The 17,653-nt window shown below is 38.3% G+C and overlaps 1 protein-coding gene and 1 non-coding gene across 9 annotated transcripts in view; both read right to left on the reverse strand.

The window, feature by feature from the left end:
• Positions 1-17,653, reverse strand: part of NAP1L4 (nucleosome assembly protein 1 like 4) — a 41,625-nt gene that overhangs the window by 23,142 nt on the left and 830 nt on the right. For 7 of the 8 annotated variants that reach the window (XR_010918439.1, XR_010918438.1, XM_067540622.1 and 4 more), the window contains exons 2-8: positions 13,995-14,026; positions 10,807-10,868; positions 7,670-7,769; positions 6,748-6,889; positions 4,267-4,353; positions 1,195-1,323; positions 351-422 (exon numbers count right to left, since the gene is read on the reverse strand). Coding sequence is in view for 6 of the 8 variants with exons in the window: in XM_067540620.1 (XP_067396721.1) it covers positions 351-422; positions 1,195-1,323; positions 4,267-4,353; positions 6,748-6,889; positions 7,670-7,769; positions 10,807-10,868; positions 13,995-14,026 (624 nt within the window). In the remaining 2 variants the exon portion in view is untranslated. The remainder of the gene's footprint in view (positions 1-350; positions 423-1,194; positions 1,324-4,266; positions 4,354-6,747; positions 6,890-7,669; positions 7,770-10,806; positions 10,869-13,994; positions 14,027-17,653) is intronic. The other variant, XM_067540625.1, reaches the window with a different exon arrangement.
• Positions 2,860-2,989, reverse strand: LOC137148190 (small nucleolar RNA SNORA54). Its single transcript, XR_010918469.1, has one exon. It is a non-coding gene; the product is annotated as a small nucleolar RNA SNORA54 (small nucleolar RNA).

The following is a 17,653-nucleotide window of genomic DNA, read 5'->3' on the forward strand; positions in this document are numbered from 1 at the left end:
TTTTGACTAATGTACACTAACTTGTCAGAGTATTAAATATGACATTAAGTAGCTGTTTCAGCTTTCAATAAAAACGATTTTACTTAATTTTAGAAAAGAAAGAGTGAAGGGGGAAACAAGAGGCAGAATACAGAGTTGAAGATGTGATAAAGATTGGCTACAGTACAACACAGGAAAAGGCAAGAAAAACTACTAAAATCTGTGCTAAGAACCTGAAGCTTGGAATCTTTGGTCAGAACAATACATGCCATGTCTTCACACAGATGGCGGTAGGAAACAGGGAGGGGTCAAAAACACATTGAACCATTGCCCATCACTACTGTGTACTATAAAAATCAGAGAGTACTTACCATAGGCTGTCCAGGTTCAGAAAATTTCACTTTTATATCTTGCAGATGTTTTAAGATTGGTTCATCATATTCCTGAACAGAAAGGGGAAAAAAAGTCTGAGTATGTAGTATTTCAAAAAGAAAATTGCATCTAAACTTGCTCATTTCAGAGCAGTGGGCTACATAGAAACTAGTAATCAGATCAGAAGTTTTTGGCCTAAATTCTCTGAAAGTACTAAAACTGTAATTTGCCAAAATCTCAGTTGCTGAAATCTGTCATTTTATCTTTGAAGTTAAAAGTTGCCATCTCCCAGTGTAGCATGTGACTGAAAACTTAACTTCTTGGAAGATTAACGCTTCAGTTACTATTTCCACTGCTGAACAGATTATTCCAAAAAATATTAACAGAAAGTGTTAGGATACATTGTATAAGGGTAGACTGCAACAAAATTTAACAAATGTGCAAGTCCAGTCTAATACAGATACAGCCAGTTTAAAGTACTTGCTCAAGATATCCTTATATTATATAATTACCTAAAACTTTATGAAATAAAGTGGAAAAACCACATGGAAATAAGTGTTTTGTAAGTAGTATGTGAATATATATTCTAATAGATGCAGAACTAATTGCAATACTTAAAAAAAGCTTAGATCTTATTTATCATAAACTTTCACTTAGTAACAAGCAAGCAAACTATCTTCAAGTGTTTTACTTGACAAAGACCAGATAAAGAATTCTCAAGAACTGCACGCTCTTGGTTACACACATCTTCCTCAAATATCATCTAGTAATTGGGGGAAAAAGAAAGTATAGTTTATATATAACAGTTAGAAGAAGTTAACTTTTTCCTTGGAAAAAGCTTACCTGTACTAATTCACTTAGCATATCTACATTTCTAAAGATTGTAAACCAGAAGTCTGGAATTCCTTTGGGATTTGACTCTTCTGCTGCTGCTTCTCTCTCTTCTATTACTACTTTGTTTTTGAGGTCTCCCTGTGAAGTAAACATAGAAATGTTTAAGAAAAGCATGAACTCTCCATAATTAAGAGCTTTCCTCACTTAGTTTAAGAAGTAGATGCTATCAGACTCCTAAAAATTGTGACTTGAAAGTTTAGAGATGGTTTTAAACAAGATAGTTAATTCCACTTACAAATCAAGTCAAACAGATCCCAAGTTGATTTACAACTATCTTTTCATATTTGTAAATTTTAAAGTACATACACTGCTGCTGGTTTGGCACTTAGTTTAAAGTGCTTTCAAATTTACATGGCTTGACTACAAGATAGAAACAGATACCTTTCCAATTTCAGTTGCTATACACTCAAGGATTTTTAAATACACAAAGTAAATAAAATTTAAAGATAGGTACATGACTAAACCAAGCAAAGGTATTATTCTATAGGGCAAGGAACAGACCAATCCCTCTTTGTTTGTTACTTTCACTGTGCTCCATCTAAAATTTAAAACTGGTAGCTTCTGGGGCAAAGACTGTCTTTCCAAGTCTAGGAAACACCTGACAAATGTATGGTTATTTTAAACGTTAATCAGTCATGACAGTGTAATAATGAAAAGTACCTACAAAATATGATGTCTGGGTTCTTCTCTTTGGGGCACAACTCCACAGTCTTCAAATATATTACAAAAATATATGAAACCTGCTTGTTGTATGTCGAGAGAAATTTTAATACAGGACTATAAATTCAGCATGGGATTGTGTTAATTTGTGTCCCTGCTACTATGTTCCCATCCAACACTGCAGCAAATCCAGTTCTTGATTATGAAGAATTCTGCTGCTATGCACTCTCACCACTAGGTAGCATCACCAGAAGCACTTAGAATTGCCTCCACAAGATCTGCTATTTGAGTAATGAGTCAAGAGCAGGGAACAGCAATTTATTACAGCTACCAGAGGATTATGTTTGGGCAATATTTACAGCAGTTTGTAAGATTAATTGAAATTGTGCATATACATAAGAATAGGTAAATAGGAAATCTCGGACAATAACTTCAAGCCTAAGTTGCTTGCAGACTGCCGGAAGTGACAAAAAAAGCAGTCCTCAAACACATGCTGGTAACTTCATAAACTGTTGCCACTCATCCCATGGATTTATAAACCCTTCTTGTCTGTGCATTTGGTAGTATTGTGGATTATCACCAAATACAATGACTAGTAAAGACAGAACGAGGGCAATATTAATTTTGCAGAGAGATAAGAATGACTGAAGAAAATGGAGCACAAGTCAGGAAGAAAAAAAACTGGAGAGGAGGAAAAGTAAAAAGACACTTTTTGAACTTAAAGAAGTTGCTTCTCTGCAGAAAGGTGGCAAACTTTGAGAGTCCCTAAAACTCAAACATAAATGGAACATGCTGAAGCTATAGAAGACCCTTCTTAAAACTAAATATTTTCAATAGCTCAGAGTATCGAAGGATCCAGCATGCTTTTTATTAGAATAAAACTTGCTTTACAATACATTTTACCAAAGTATGAGACATCTATTTGTCAAATCTGTACTTTGCACTAAAACCTAGTTATGTCCCCCAAAATAAAGACCAGCTAGCCAGTCAACCAGCCAGCCTTTTATTACTTTGGTGATTTATGTAGCACTGGAATGGAACCCATTAGCAGAAAGATACTGTTAACAGGTTACGAACAGTGCAAATGATAAGGCAATACAACCATTAAACAGTATGGATTGAGAGCAATATACTGGTGTTAAAATTCAGTAAGTAAGTTGCTGAAATTTAAACTCAGCCTTTGAGCCCGAAGTGACCACCATGATCATCCTGTCTGAACTCCTGCACACTGGAGGCCATAGAACCTCACTCATCCACTCCTGTAGCAGGGCCAGAATCTCTGGATGAGTTACTAAAGTCCTCAAATCTTCATCTGAAGACTTCAAGTTACAGAGCATCCATGATTTACTCTAGTTCATACCAGCAAGTGACTCATGCCCCAAGCTACAGAGGCAGATGCACTCCCTCCCCGCCAGGTTCTCTGAGGAAAAATTTCTTCCCAAACCCAAATATAGCAATCAGTGAGACCCTAAACATGTGGGCAAAACCCAGGACAGTCAAGGGGAAAGAATTCTCTGTAGTAATTCAGAAGCCCCCCACCCCAGCCCATCTAATGTCTCGTCACTGACCACTGGAGACATTGGCATATGCCCAATCCAAGACTGCTGTTAGCAATCTCATCATACCATCCCCTTTGTAGACTTATCACATTCAGCCTTAAAAACAGGCTAGGTTTCTCCCCCCTCCACAACTCCCTTTGAAGGCTGTTCCAGAACTTCACTTGTCTGATGGTTAGAAACCTCTGTCAAGCCTGACCTTACTGATGGCCAGTTTATATCCATTTGTTCTTGTGCCAACACTGGCCCTTCACTTAAATAACTCCTCTCCCTTCCTGTTAAGTCTTCTTAGCTTAAGTATTTTTGCTTAAGTAAAAAATTAAAAGCAAACTGAATTATGATTTTAGAACAATGAAGAAAGTATTGGTTTGTCTACATGAACATTTAACTCGCAGCAAGCTGGAGTGAGAAATCTACACCACACAAGCCTTTCATGGACTGTCTGTGTGGACCTGCTGACATGCATTAACAGTTTGTTAATGTACTTTGATCTTGTCCTCTTCGAAACAGTATGATATCAAAAAGTATCAACAAACTGTTAATACGCATCAGCAGGTCCACACAGAGAGTTAGCCCATGGTGGACTAGATTTAATTCACAACCCAACTTGCCACGAATTAACTGTTTGTGTAGTCAAGTCCTACGTGACATTGTGTTCAGGGCACGTTTGTGCTTAATGCAATAGTTCTATATGAAAACTAGACTTAGAAGATATTAGATTTAAGATAATATCTTTCAGGTTATATAAACAAAACTTAGTACTTTCTCAAATTTTCAAACTAATCATTAGCTTATTTCTACTCACAGCTAGTTTTTCTTCCTCCTCATTTTCACTGTGCCACTCTGACTCTGCATCTGTAGGTTCAGTCTCACCAGTGACAAAGTCCCTTCTCTGCACAAGAGAGTTATACATTTAATAGAGAAAATACTAAAGCAGATAAAGGTTACTTTGAACAAGTTCCCTGGGCTGCTATAAAAGGCAATGCAAAATTACTGCCTCTGGTAAAATACAAAATTAAGTCTTTCACGACTCCCAACTTGCAAAACAATCCTCAAAAATCTAGGAAAAACAACTGACATGAATAGGATCGATAAGTATTCTTGATTATTAGTTAGAGTAAGGAAAGAGCGTAAAGGTAACAGTTACAGACAACTTAGGATGGTTACCACATGCATTAACAGTAAGCTACAACACAAATGAACAGAACAGAACTAGAGAGTTACTTATATTTAAAGTGAGAACAAAAAACGAAGTCACAATTGTTTGAAAGTTTTGTATCTACTACAATTTCAAGTAGGTATCACTGAACATGAGCAAAAAAAACTTATATAGTCTGCTTACTTTGACTATAAAAAAGGTTCTGTCAAATACAGTTTTACTGTTCCTACTCCTGAATAGCAGTCTGGGTATGTTTGCACACAAACCACTGCAGTTGTGCTGCTACCTCACTTCTGTGAAGACACTGCCTTCACTGATGGGAAGACTTCTCCCATCGACCTAGCACTGTCTACAATAGGGGTTAGGTTGATTTAACTGCACAATCAGCTGTATGGTTTTTCACATCCCTAAGCAGTTTTACCAACCTAATTTCCTAGTGTAGACCAGGCCTTAGTTGCATTTTTGCTAAAGAGACCCGTACACACAACAGAGGAGCAGAAAAAAAAAGTGTTTTGCTCCAAAGAGCCAATCCTCAGCCACGGCAGAGGATCATAGTGCTAGAGAGGAAAGATGGAGGCTGCAAAGATGATACAAAGCTCACTTTTTCCACTGGCTCTGCATGAGACAAGTCCCCAACGTAACTTTGCAGCAGTCTACTGGCTGAGTTACACAGGCTGCTAACACCACCAAGAGGCTGAAAATGCAGCCAGAGATCAACAGGGCTTAGTAAAGCACCAACCTTACTCCCTTGGCCAGCAGTAAGGAGAGTGGTGCAAAACTAGTATATTAGCTCCATGCCACCGCTATGCCACCACACTAATATGATCCTCCCTGGGTCAGATTCTGTCAATGCTGCAGAGTACAGAAGTTGTGCTACATCTTCTGAATAGTGGGACACATTCCTAGAACTATCAGAAATTGGAGTGATTGTTAAAAACATTGATCTCAGATTATGTTTAAGAGAAGTCCAATTACAAGCATATCAATTGATTATTCAGAAAAATGCATTAGCTATGCAAAGAAATGAAGACATGAACAGACCGAAGATGAAATAATGAACTCTTTGAAGACAATTATTTACATCCAACATGGCGAATGTCCTTACTCAAAGCCAAAATTTAGGTAAGAACCAACAGCTGACATTAAGAACAAGCAATCTGCTGTACTAAAGAACATTCTCCATCAATGAGGGAAATTCTGGTGTCAAAGAGAAGAATCTTTGCCTAATTTGTGTAGGTGTCTACATTTGAGAATATGTACATCACTCTCCACTCACAAAAAGGTTTTTGTTATTTTCTCATCACTGAACGTAAACAAAAGAAATAGTAACTTGTAAATATTGTCACACGTTCAACAGTACTGTTTGTGTTGTTTTGGTTTTTTAAAAAATTTTTTAAAGTGAGTAGCTGGAATCTAGAAAAGTTGCTGAAATGTACTATGTCATGTAGTTCTAATAAACCCCAGATCCCTCGCTATACACACAAAATACACACTCGCTATACCTTCTTTTACACCCAGCAATGAGTTTAGGAATCTGACAGGGATATATATATATATATATATATATATATATATATATTTTTTTTTTTTTTAAAAGGTATTACCTTGTTTTGTTAGCCCCTTGTTTCGTTCCTGTGGGGGTTGTTTGTTTGTTTTTAAATGTATAATCAACTAGTTTTGGTGCCAGGCCTTGCAGGAGAAGACTTAACTGATTGACTGGTGCTGGAATAATGATTTCAAAAACATGCTTTGGATATGCTATTGCATCTGCTATAAAGCCCAGTAAATGGACAAACTGACCACAAGTCTTGGGGTTTTTAATACAATCAGAGGAGAAGAAAAGAGCATTTTACAATGCTCTCCAGCAGTTTCCCTCTGTCTAACTACAGCCTTTATCACTGGAGGTACAGTTTTTACAATATGGAACATCTGATAAGATGAGAAAAGAACAAGGGCTAGAGTTTTAGATTGGTAATTCAAGCTTCTCTTTAAGACAACTGCAGGAAAAACAGGACAGGGAAAAAAGATAATTTGTTTCTATTTTACTCTTCTCTCTCTATTTACCCCCAAATCAAAGAAGTTATAGAGAAAACAGCAGTTTTGAAAATATCTTTATAGTCTACCTACCTTATCAAAGAGAGGCTGATAGAGGGCTGCATATTTTCTCTCTAGATCATGAACTTCTTCATAAAATTTAGCTTCTATATGGGCACACTTCACCTGGAGCTGTTTCAAGGCATCAATTCTTCTTTTTACTGCTTTTGGTAAACTAGAAATAAACAGCAATGTATGTCTAGAAGGTTAGCTTCTTCACATCATCCAATATTCATTGTGCATTATCCTGATATTATAGCTATACTCTTTTGTCATAGGAAGGTTTGGTTTAGCCATAACCCCCTCCCCCCAACTCACAAAGTTCCTTTCTTAATATGCATTTAAAAGCTTTATAAGAATCTTCTTATTCATGTCACTCTTTGATACGATTAACTTCCATCTCCTGGCTCACCAACCTCCCTGTATTTCAGAGAGCAGAAAGTAACATCTTTGTTTAAAGATCTAAGTTTGTGCAACTACAATTACGCTGACCCTTCTATGGAAAAGGATTGTGTATTTTGTAGAGAAAAGCATGTATTCATGGGGTGGTATCCTGAAAAGCGTTGAACTCTTCACTCTATATCATAGTGCTGACTCTAGAGAACACAGCTCTAAAAAACCAAACATGACCGAGTGAGAAGAGAGATGATGATGGAAGCAATCTCAGATAAGTGATTCAAAACCCAGTTAAGGGAAATTAAAGTTGGATATAAAAATGAGTAAATTTAAGAAACTGAACATAAAGTGAACCACTCTCCTCTCAGGATGCAACTTTAGTCTAGTAGATTGTAGAACTCAGTCAATTTGGGTCATCCTCTCTAGGATGGTGGCCGTTGCATCATCTATTAAAGCAGCAACACTCCTTACTCGGCCATTTCTATTTTCCTGACTAAAACATAACTCTGGTCTATTTTTTTTTCAGCCTTGCTGAAAGTCTGATATGCATTGTACTTACGTTTCAATATAGCTTGAAGGAGTGTGAGATGAACTGTCAAGTCGCTCCTGCAGAGCTGCCAGGACTTGTGGATTTTGCATCACTTGATCTGCTAGCTTTTCTATTAAAATAAAAATACATTCTTAATACAAATCTGAATAGGTTTAGACTGATATGTGCTATCTTAAATATTTATTTTGATAGTGCCATTAAGCAACATTATTAAAACTCTGGCTCATAACTATAATCACTGTTGTACCAAACTGTCGTCAGCAGCAAAACTGGTTTAGACTCAAACCAGAAAGATAGAAGTGAAAATGATGGGCAAGAGAATGCACATGGAGAATCCCAGAATCATAGAAATGTAGCACAAGAAGGGACCTCGAAAAGTCATCAAGGCCAGTTCCCCGGCAGGACCAAGAAAATCTACACTATCCCTGAAAGGTGTTTGTCTAACCTGTTTTTAAAAGCCTCCAATGATGGGGATTCCACAACCTCGTTGGAAGCCTATTCCAGTTTAGCTACCCTTATACTTAGAACATTTTCCCTAATATCTAATCTAAATCTTGCTTTCTGAAGATTAAGCCAGTCACTTTTTATACTACCTTCAACAGACATGGAGGACAATTGATCACTGTCCTCTCTCTAATGGCCCTTAACATATTTGAAGGCTGTTATCTGTCTTTTCTAAAGTCTAAGCATACCCAGTTTTTTAAAACATTGCCTCATACATCAAGTTTTCTAAACCTTTTAGTTGTTCTGTTTTCCTTCAGTTTCTGTATAACTTGTCCACATCTTTCCAAAAGCCTGGCACTCAGAATTGGACACCACACTCCAGATGAGGCCTCACCAATGCCAGGCAGAGTGGGACAATTACCTCCTCTGTCTTACATACCACATCCTTAATATACCCCAGAATGAGATTAGCCTTTTTCACAGCTGCACCACATTGCTGAGTCTCATTCAATTTGTGATCCACTATAATCCCCAGATCCTTTTCAGCTGTACCATCAATTTATTCCTCATTTTGTATTTGTGCATTTGATTCTTTTTTCTTCCTAAGTGAAGTACTTCGTACTTATCTTTATTGAATTTCATATTTTTAAATTCTGACCAATTCTCCAATTTGCAAGGTCATTTTGAATTGTAATCATGTCCTCCAAAGTGCTTGCAACCCCTCCTAACTTGATGTAATCTGCAAATTTTGTGAGCATACTCCCCATTCCAAGTCATTAATGAAAATATTGACTAGCTCCAGACCCAGGACTGATCCCTCTGGGACCAGAGTATATACACCTTCCCAGTTTGGCAGCCAACCATTGATACAACCATTGATAACTAATTTTTTAGTATGTTCTTTCAACCATTTGTGCACCTAGCTTATAGTTATTTCATTTAGACCACATTTCCCTGGATTGCTTATGAGAATTGCATGAGGACACCAACCGCATCTTCCAGTTGGGAAGTCAGGCCTACCTTTGTAATCAAGGTTCACAGCAGGAGGGACGGGGCATGGTGGATTCATAATTTTCCCTGAGTAGCACCTGGAACATGTAGGTTCCCCTACCCTCCATTTAAGCTTGGCTCAACAGCTTGAGCCAGCCATAAACAGGAGGCGGGAGTGGGAAGAGAAGAGAAAAACCACTATGTTATATTTCTGGCCAGATTGCAAACACTGCGGCTGACCTTGAAAATGGCCAAAAGCTTTGAGCACTGCAGAAAGCAGCAGCCCAACTTTTGAGCTTGGCCAGGTGCTATGAGCATTGTACTGGCCATTATTCATTTCCAAATACAATTCAAGGTTCTAGTTATAATTTACTAAACTCCTCACATGGTGTGGGACCCAATTACCTGAAAGATCATGTTTTTCCGAGTCCCGCTGTGGGAGTTCAGATCTATTGCATTGCTCCTGAAGTTAAACTCTTCCATGGGAAGCAGCAAAGGTACTCAATAGAAAACCTGTGCTTTTAAAATTCTCTCCCTCTAGTGCAGTGGTACCCAAACATTTTAACCCATATCCCCTTTACTCTTCCAGTGGAGGCCAGGAGCAGGGCCACAGTTGGGGCCCAAGAGGGGCTGGGTGGTGCTCCCTCCCTGCCCCCAGTGGGGTCTGGCCCAGGCCCACCCCTCCCCTGAACGTTCTAGGGGGTGTGTGCCCCATAGTTTATGGACCTCTGCTCTAATAGCCTGCTCAACTTTAATAAGCTTCATGCACAGTTTAAGACTTCTGAAGCCTTTGAAAGATTTTTGGTTTAATTTAATAGTAGGGATAGGTGGTTGGGAGTCTGGTGGTTTTCACTGTTGGCCTTTAATCATAAAAGTTACTTTTTTTTTATAGAGCTTTGAAAGCATTCAGGTGTGTGGTGCTGGGACCCAATATATTTCTAAATTTACCAAAAAAAACCAAACCAGCCAACCAAACCAAAATAAAAACTAAAAGAAATTTAAGGCTGCAACATCAAGCATCCAGATTATTCAATGCCAATACTAAGGTTGCCTGTGCAACCTGAATGCATCCCACTACATTTGCACGAAGTCTTTAATTAGAAATTTAAAATTTGTTGAAAGATTCAGCTTGAGTTTTTTCTGTCTTCTCCAATAAAGGACATTCTTTAGCAAATGCGCTTCAAGCATGTTCAAAATCCCATATCGTGAGAACTAATGAGCACAAAAGACTGTCCATTTTAAAAATGTTCACAATTTTAAAGATATGCAACTAATTATCTTCAAATTCTGAAGAAACTTGCAAGAGCGATACAAGACAAGTCTGAAGTTTTTATTTTGTCATTTTATTTAGTTGCAAAAATGTTCTGATTAAAGAAAAAGGTAAAGTGTTTCCAAACTTGAACAAAAACTGGATCAACTGATACGGTCAAAACTCAAAGTCTCTTCATTGTTGGCTGCACAAAACAAGAAAAGTTTTAGCCCAGAAAGAATGAGAGACATGAGCAACTGAAAAAGAAGGGCTAACTTAAAAATGGCCTCTCAGCCTTAACTAGTGGTCACTACCAGAGCCATTTATAAACACACACATACGCAATTTTGTATATAAACATTTTTATAGTTGTATAGAAAAAAATTTCAGTGTACAAGGCAGACAGACAAGAGGCTTATCACCTTTGTATAATCATATACAGTTACTTACTATTCACACTTACCTTTTTTATCACTTGCATGTTTAGCAGCTTCCACAGAATCTGAAGCAACATCTTCTGCTTTACTAAAAAAGCCAACAAAGTTAGATTTATACACCAAAAAGTAACACCAGCTCACTATAAAAATATTTGTTAGTGCATCTAATTATGAAATCACTAACAGTATTTAATGCTCTTTTTAAAGTATGATGCAGAGCAGAAGTTTAAAATGTGTCAATCCCATTAAAAGACATTTGTTGCCATCAGTACCTTGTATTCAGATGGCTGAGACCTGGAAATCAGAGTTTGGATATCAAGCTAATTCTTTTATTTCGTGAAAGTACGGAGCTGTAGAGTTAGCATTTAGTCACTTGCGGGAAAAGTTCTCACATCAACTGAATAATCCTTGAGCTGCATCCATCCTCCCTTGGCCAGGAGGATGTTGTGACACAAAGCAATTGAGAGTGCAAAACTTATTTCAGTTTTGTCTAAGAGTGGGGAGAGATCCAAACTCTTCAAATGATGAGAGAGGGAGAAATATAAGTCATGTAATTATTCAATGCCTCTCTAGGCAGGGGAATCAAAACCAAAACACCCAAAGTCCGGTGAGAACAAGAGTTTCAGATAAATATATTTTGGGATTGGTTTATTGAAATTTGGATAGCCTGAAATCCAGGAACAATCAGTTACATTTACAAAGAAAAATAATATGAACCCTTTAAAACCAAGTTCTGGGAGATGTGATGGCTATAAAAGCTTCCCCAGCAACTTAAGTTGGGTTTGAAGGCTCAGAGAGGTAAGACCTAAGTAGATATGTCTCTTAATGTTGACAATGCAGACTGGCCTTTGGTCTGTGGTACCTAAACTTTCCCAGTGTGAACCATCTCTCATTAGAAGATAATCTTGTGAACCATCTCCACTCCCATATGTGGTCTGCAGACTACCTCCTCACTCATTCACAACTGTATAACAATCCTGTGGCAGCTACAGCAATTGCTGACATAGAAAAGTGATACAGGGAAAGTGAAATATTTTAGCCATCTTTATGTAAGTTAGCTGTAGACAAAAGGGGTCTAGCACCAGGAAGCTGATCAGCAATTACCCCCCAAGCCACTGGTAGTTCACAGACTACGGTTTGGGAATCCATAGAACAAATTATCTCTAAATGCAAATGCAAGAAAACATGTATGGTTACCTTTTTCCATAAGCTTTTATCTTGTTTATTAACTAGACTAAATTCTTCAGGTCATTGTGTTCTTACGCTTGCAATGCACAATACACATAAGGCTCTACTTGAATTGTGGGATGGTTGTCAAAAAATTGCTGCGGAGTTGTGGACATGCCATGGAAAATTGTGGGAAAGTAATAATGGACCTTATTATTTGCAATAACATCCATAATTACTTTTCCATAATTTTTCTGCTGTCTGCCGCCCGGGACTGACAGCAGGGGGTCCTGTTCTCAATCCTGGGGTAGCCAGAGCTCACTGTCAAAACTGCAGGGAAGCCTAATATTGTGAAATCCGCAATATTGCAAGTTAAATAGGGCTTTAACAATATATTATTATAGCAAATTATGGGTATTCTTAAAAATCATCATCAAGATGAAAAATTACATTAGCAGCTCTGAAAGTAAAACAACACAGCACATGCAGTGTTTTATATTATTTCCCTACTCACATGTATTGAATATAATTCTTATTAAATAGTCAAAGAAGTCACTCTGATTACCACAGAGTAAGTGAAATCTGCAAATGAGATTTGCCCTAAAGATGGTAGAAGGAGAGCTGTTCCGGCATGTTAGTTAAAGCTGAACTTTTGATATCAATATGTAAATTTTGTTTCAGAGACTAGTGTATTTTTACTAAGCTCTGGACCACAAATTTAGTTTTAGAACACTAGATTTTGTGGAAGCAGAGTCCTTCCTCTGTGCAGCAATAATGTTATGTGCAGCATGTTCAGTTCCGCACAAGATCAAGATGACGACATATTCTTTTCCCCTGAGGAGCTTAAAATACTCACTCCCAACTGAGGCAGGAGCAATATTAGGACCCTACAAAGTGTACAGTCCAGAGGATGAAACACAATGCAGAGCCTCAAAACTTAGATTATTTCCCTATCCCTGAAAACCCTCTGATCAAGAGGGATTTTTTCTGAATTCCAGTAAAAACAGTTATTTTTGACAAATTAGAAAAAGTTGCAATTTCAGTTGGTCTTCAGCTCGCTCTTCTTAAAAAAATAAGACTATCTTACCAACAAACTGAAAAGTATTAGTACAACTTAAACTACTATGTTGACAAACTTTAGATTGACGTTCTGACAACAAGGAAACAGATTTAAGATAATTGTAGCATACTTCTTTCACAGTCTAGACCAGTGGTTCTCAACCTTTTTGGCTCAAGGGCCACGAATATCATTTTTACAACCCTGAAGGGCCCACCAGTCTATCCAGTCATAAAAAAAAAATATGTATAGACATATGCACCATTAAGGATTACAAATCACTACATATTTAAAGTAAACATTTAGTGCAAAGCAAATAAAAAAATTAAACTTAAAAACAGTTAAAGTTATACCTACAAATTACTCACAGTATGTCACGCACTCAGAAAAAGCACTAGCGTAGATGAGTGACTGTCACTATATGCTGAAGCACATGGCCTGGCAGCTAAATCACAGTGAGTGGCCTGCTAAATTCAGGCCAAACTGGAAGGCACTGATTTTGAGAGTCCTGCCCCTCCTCAAGTCCGGTGTGTTCTGGCTGCTCCATCAGCAGCCCCCTCCCTCCCCACTGCAGCCAGAAGGAAGCAGTTCTTCACTGACCTCCCATCCCCTTGGCTGCAGCAAGGAGCCTGCACCGGTCTTATAGTCCCATGGCAACATGTGCCACATGGGTCCTTAGGCAAGCGGGAGGAGAGCAGTGGACCACTTTGAAATTTGGCCTGCGGGCCACAGGTTGGGAATCACTGTTCTAGGCAATACTAAGAACATAGCGATCTTACACATTATTTATGCAATATTCTTAGCTTCCCATGTCACCAATTCAATTTCCTTTTTTGTAGGAAAAAACATTAATGTTTTGGCTAACCTTCCCTATTTTTGATTATCCAAGTTTAGTAAGTGGTTCTATCATGACGATACCCATCTTCAGAGCTCACCAGTAAGTAGCAAGCCATTTCTGTTTATACAAATATTGAGAGCATTCTGACTTACCTGTTATCTGCCATCGGTATGCTTGTATCCACCTACAAAATATAAAATATTTAAGAGACAAAATACAGTTGCTCTTACATAAAAGTAACAAAATCTTTTATTAAAGCCTCATGCTTGCAATAGTTGCAGGATCTGCTGAGGAAGAATCAATATACCAACAGCCATAAGTAGGAGCTCATGATTGTACATCTTTCACTGGACTAACGCCACCTGAATGTTAAGTTTGTAAGCAGTTGTTCTAGTCCATTAATATGATGTGAACTCATGGAATATTTGTTTTTAAACCGTTAAGTACACTTTGAAGGGACGTAAAGAGCTCAGTATTTCAGTCTGTAGTCTGTTCTTATGGCATCATAAGACCTGAGCTATAGTAAAAACAAAATGTTAAAGCCTAGGTTATGTATCAGTAAGATAATTCTATTTGGTAACCTCCTATATAGGTTCCCCATTCCTTTTCTGAAAAAGGCATTTCTCTTATGTTACCCAGTACCTAGTCATTTCATTCACCTCTTGTCCCAAACAGGAGCACACGGACATATTCTTAAATACAAACATGACCAAGAGCAGTACAATCAAAGAGCTGAAACAGTCCTTTCTCCTTCTCCTAATCTTTTCTTCCCCTACTCTTTCCTAACTTGAGACGACAGAACATGCAGTTTTCAAGCACTTCCCACTATCTATTACCTCACCCTAAACTTCATACCTGGCCCTAACCACCAGCCTACAGTCTTATTCTCTCTCTCTGGCCCAATGATTATTTACATAATCATCCAAAGTGGAATAGCTTCAACAGGAGAGATTGAAGGAGCCGCACATCAGAATATCCCATAGCTCAGTGGTTAGAGCACTCTCCCAAGAGGTGGGAGACCCCCATTCAAATCATCTCCCCTTATAAGTGGAACCCTGAAAATTTGTGGATATCTGCTTTATATCCATAGACATCCACAGACCATTCTTGCAGATCATGGATAGGATATGGATACAAATTTTGTATCTGCACAGGGCCCTACTCGTGAGGTGGAGGGGTTAAGACTGAACCCAGAACTCAACCATTTCAAGTGTGCGCTCACTGGGCTAGACGTTAAGGGGAATACTAATCCCTTTTCCTCCTCCAGCAGACAGTTTTTGAATGAAACCTGATCTTGTATGCAGCCTTTGAGCAGGTGTATGTGATCAAGCCCTGCATCAGAGATATGTGGGAGAAGGCTTTTCTTCCCCTGGTTCGCAGACTGATCTGGGGTTTAGGTACAGGAAACCTGGAGTGAGGCAGCAGTGCACATGTCCAGAGGCAGAAACTTCAGCACCTAGAGAATATTTACCCTGAAAACTTTGGCACCAAGTTTAGGCACCTACAGGAGTCAGCTGCTGTTGTGTTTATCACAGTAGAGCCTACAATTGTGACTTAGGAGCCAAAATCTGGGGAGTAGGTACCTAAACACTTTTGTGGATCAGGGCCTAAGGCCGAGTTTGAGCATTGCCATGTCTCAAGAAAGAGCTGAGGAAGGCCAATCTCCTATATAAATTAACATCAAGACACCAACAACTGATGCAATATCCTAGTATCAAGCACTTACCTGTCTCCAAGAAATTTAGTGTGTAAGAATTTAGAAATTTGGGGCATTCACAGAGTCCAAGGCCGTAAGGGATTATTGTGATCCTCTAGTCTGATCTCCAGTATAATATAGGCCATAGACCTTCCCCAATATTATTCCTACAGCCTCTCTTTCAGAAAAAGATTTAATAATGGTTAGTGATGGAGAAATCCACCATTACCATTGGTAAATTGTTCCATTGATCAGTTATTCTCACTTTTAAAAATGTATGCCTTATTTCCATTCTGAATTGGTCTAGTTTCAAATTCCAGCCATTGCACTGTGTTATACCTTTCTCTGGTAGACTGAAGAGTCCATCATTAAATACTTGTTTTCTGTGTAGATAATCAGACTGCAATCAAGTCACCCCTTAACCATCTCTTTGTTAAGCTAAATAGACAGACTCAAAAAATTCAGTCACTATTATAAAGGCATGTTTTCTAATTCTTTAACCATTTTCGTGGCTTTTCTCTGAACTCGATCAATATTCTTCTTGAATTGTAGGAACCAGAACTGGACACAGTATTCAGAAGCAGTCATACTAGTGCCAAACACAAAGGTAAAATAACCTCTTTACGCCTACTCGAGATTCCCATGTCTATGCATCCAAGCACTGTATTAGCCCCCTTGCACATGGTGTACTGGGAGCTCATGTTCTGCTAATTATCTACCCACAACCCCAAACCTTTTTCAGAGTCACTGCTTTCTAGGATAGAGCATCCCATCATGTCAGTATGGCCTATATTCTTTGTACCTAGATGACATTTAGCCGTATTAAACACCTTGTTGCTTGAGCCCCACTTCTCAAGAGATCCAGATGGCTCTGTATCAATGACCATTACCCTATTTAAAAAATAGCACATCATCATTAGCTTTATTCTAGTTTTCTGAAACTTCCACAATGTTTCAAAACTTATTGAAGAGGAACTCTCAAAGAGAGCCCTTCCAATAAGAGAAAACTTAAGAGGAGCAGAGGAATCAAAAATAGTACAACTTTTAAAACAAGCTTGTGCTCTCCCTCACATGGAATTGCTTGTCAATGTCTTTGGTGTTGAAGGGAGAAATATTAAAAGAACTTTCTAGAAGAGTTAAGTATGATAAAACCAGGTGTTTTTGAATGCAAGTCACACAACCAATTAGAGTGCATTTCAGTGTGAAAGTAAGTGAAATTATGCGTTTCCATGTTTACTGCCATGATTACTTCCATAATAAGCAAGCTCAGTTTATAGTTTTGGAGCTTAAAATCAAAAGTTATTTCTTGAGCATCAACACCAATAAGCTTTGAAGGCCAAATTATGGTCTCAGATACTTCAAGCAATCCATTATCTTCAAACTATGCCATTAGTGACAGAATATTAAAACAAACAAAAACAAAATAAAACACCTCCACCTCACCAGTCCTGGGAAACACGCTGCACAAAATCTGCCTGCTGCAAATCAGACACCACACAGGTTAGCTGAAGCAGCATAGGAACAAACATGGTTGAAGGGATGTGGGAGCATCTCCTCCCACGTAGGCCAACAATAAACGTTAAGCACCAGAAGGGGGGTTTGTAAATCCTAAGTAAATCAATGCCCTCAAAAAAATAAAATAAATAAATAGCATAACTAACATGTTTAATGCCATCACTCTGCTTGTATTATAGCTTTTCCTACGGACATGCATGTCTTGTCTAATTAGATTATAAACTCTTCTGTGAGTAGGGACCACTTACTACTCTGTGGTTGTGTAGCAGAGTTAGTCCTCACTCCCGGTTAGCCCATAGGTACTACTGTGACAAACTCGTTTAATACTAATATCCTCCAGAATTTGCAGGACAGACTGAGTGCTACCTTGGCTGCCACTGTCCATAGCCAAGCCAAACCAAAGAGGAAAGTATAACATCTGTGCCAGACCTATAACTCTGTAGGCAGCAACCAATGCATAAACTTCATACTCTTGCTGAGAAAAACCTAAGATGAATAAAAACAGGAATTGGACAGGAATTCCTTGAGCTGGTTCACATGACCTCTTCCTTGTCCATATTTAAACACTTCTTAAGGCCTACTCTTGCCACACAGCAAGCA

Source organism: Emydura macquarii, unplaced genomic scaffold, assembly GCF_026122565.2.
Source record: "Emydura macquarii macquarii isolate MOO-44397 ecotype Brisbane River unplaced genomic scaffold, CSIRO-AGI_Emac_v2 contig_587, whole genome shotgun sequence".
NCBI classification, from domain to species: Eukaryota; Metazoa; Chordata; order Testudines; family Chelidae; genus Emydura; species Emydura macquarii.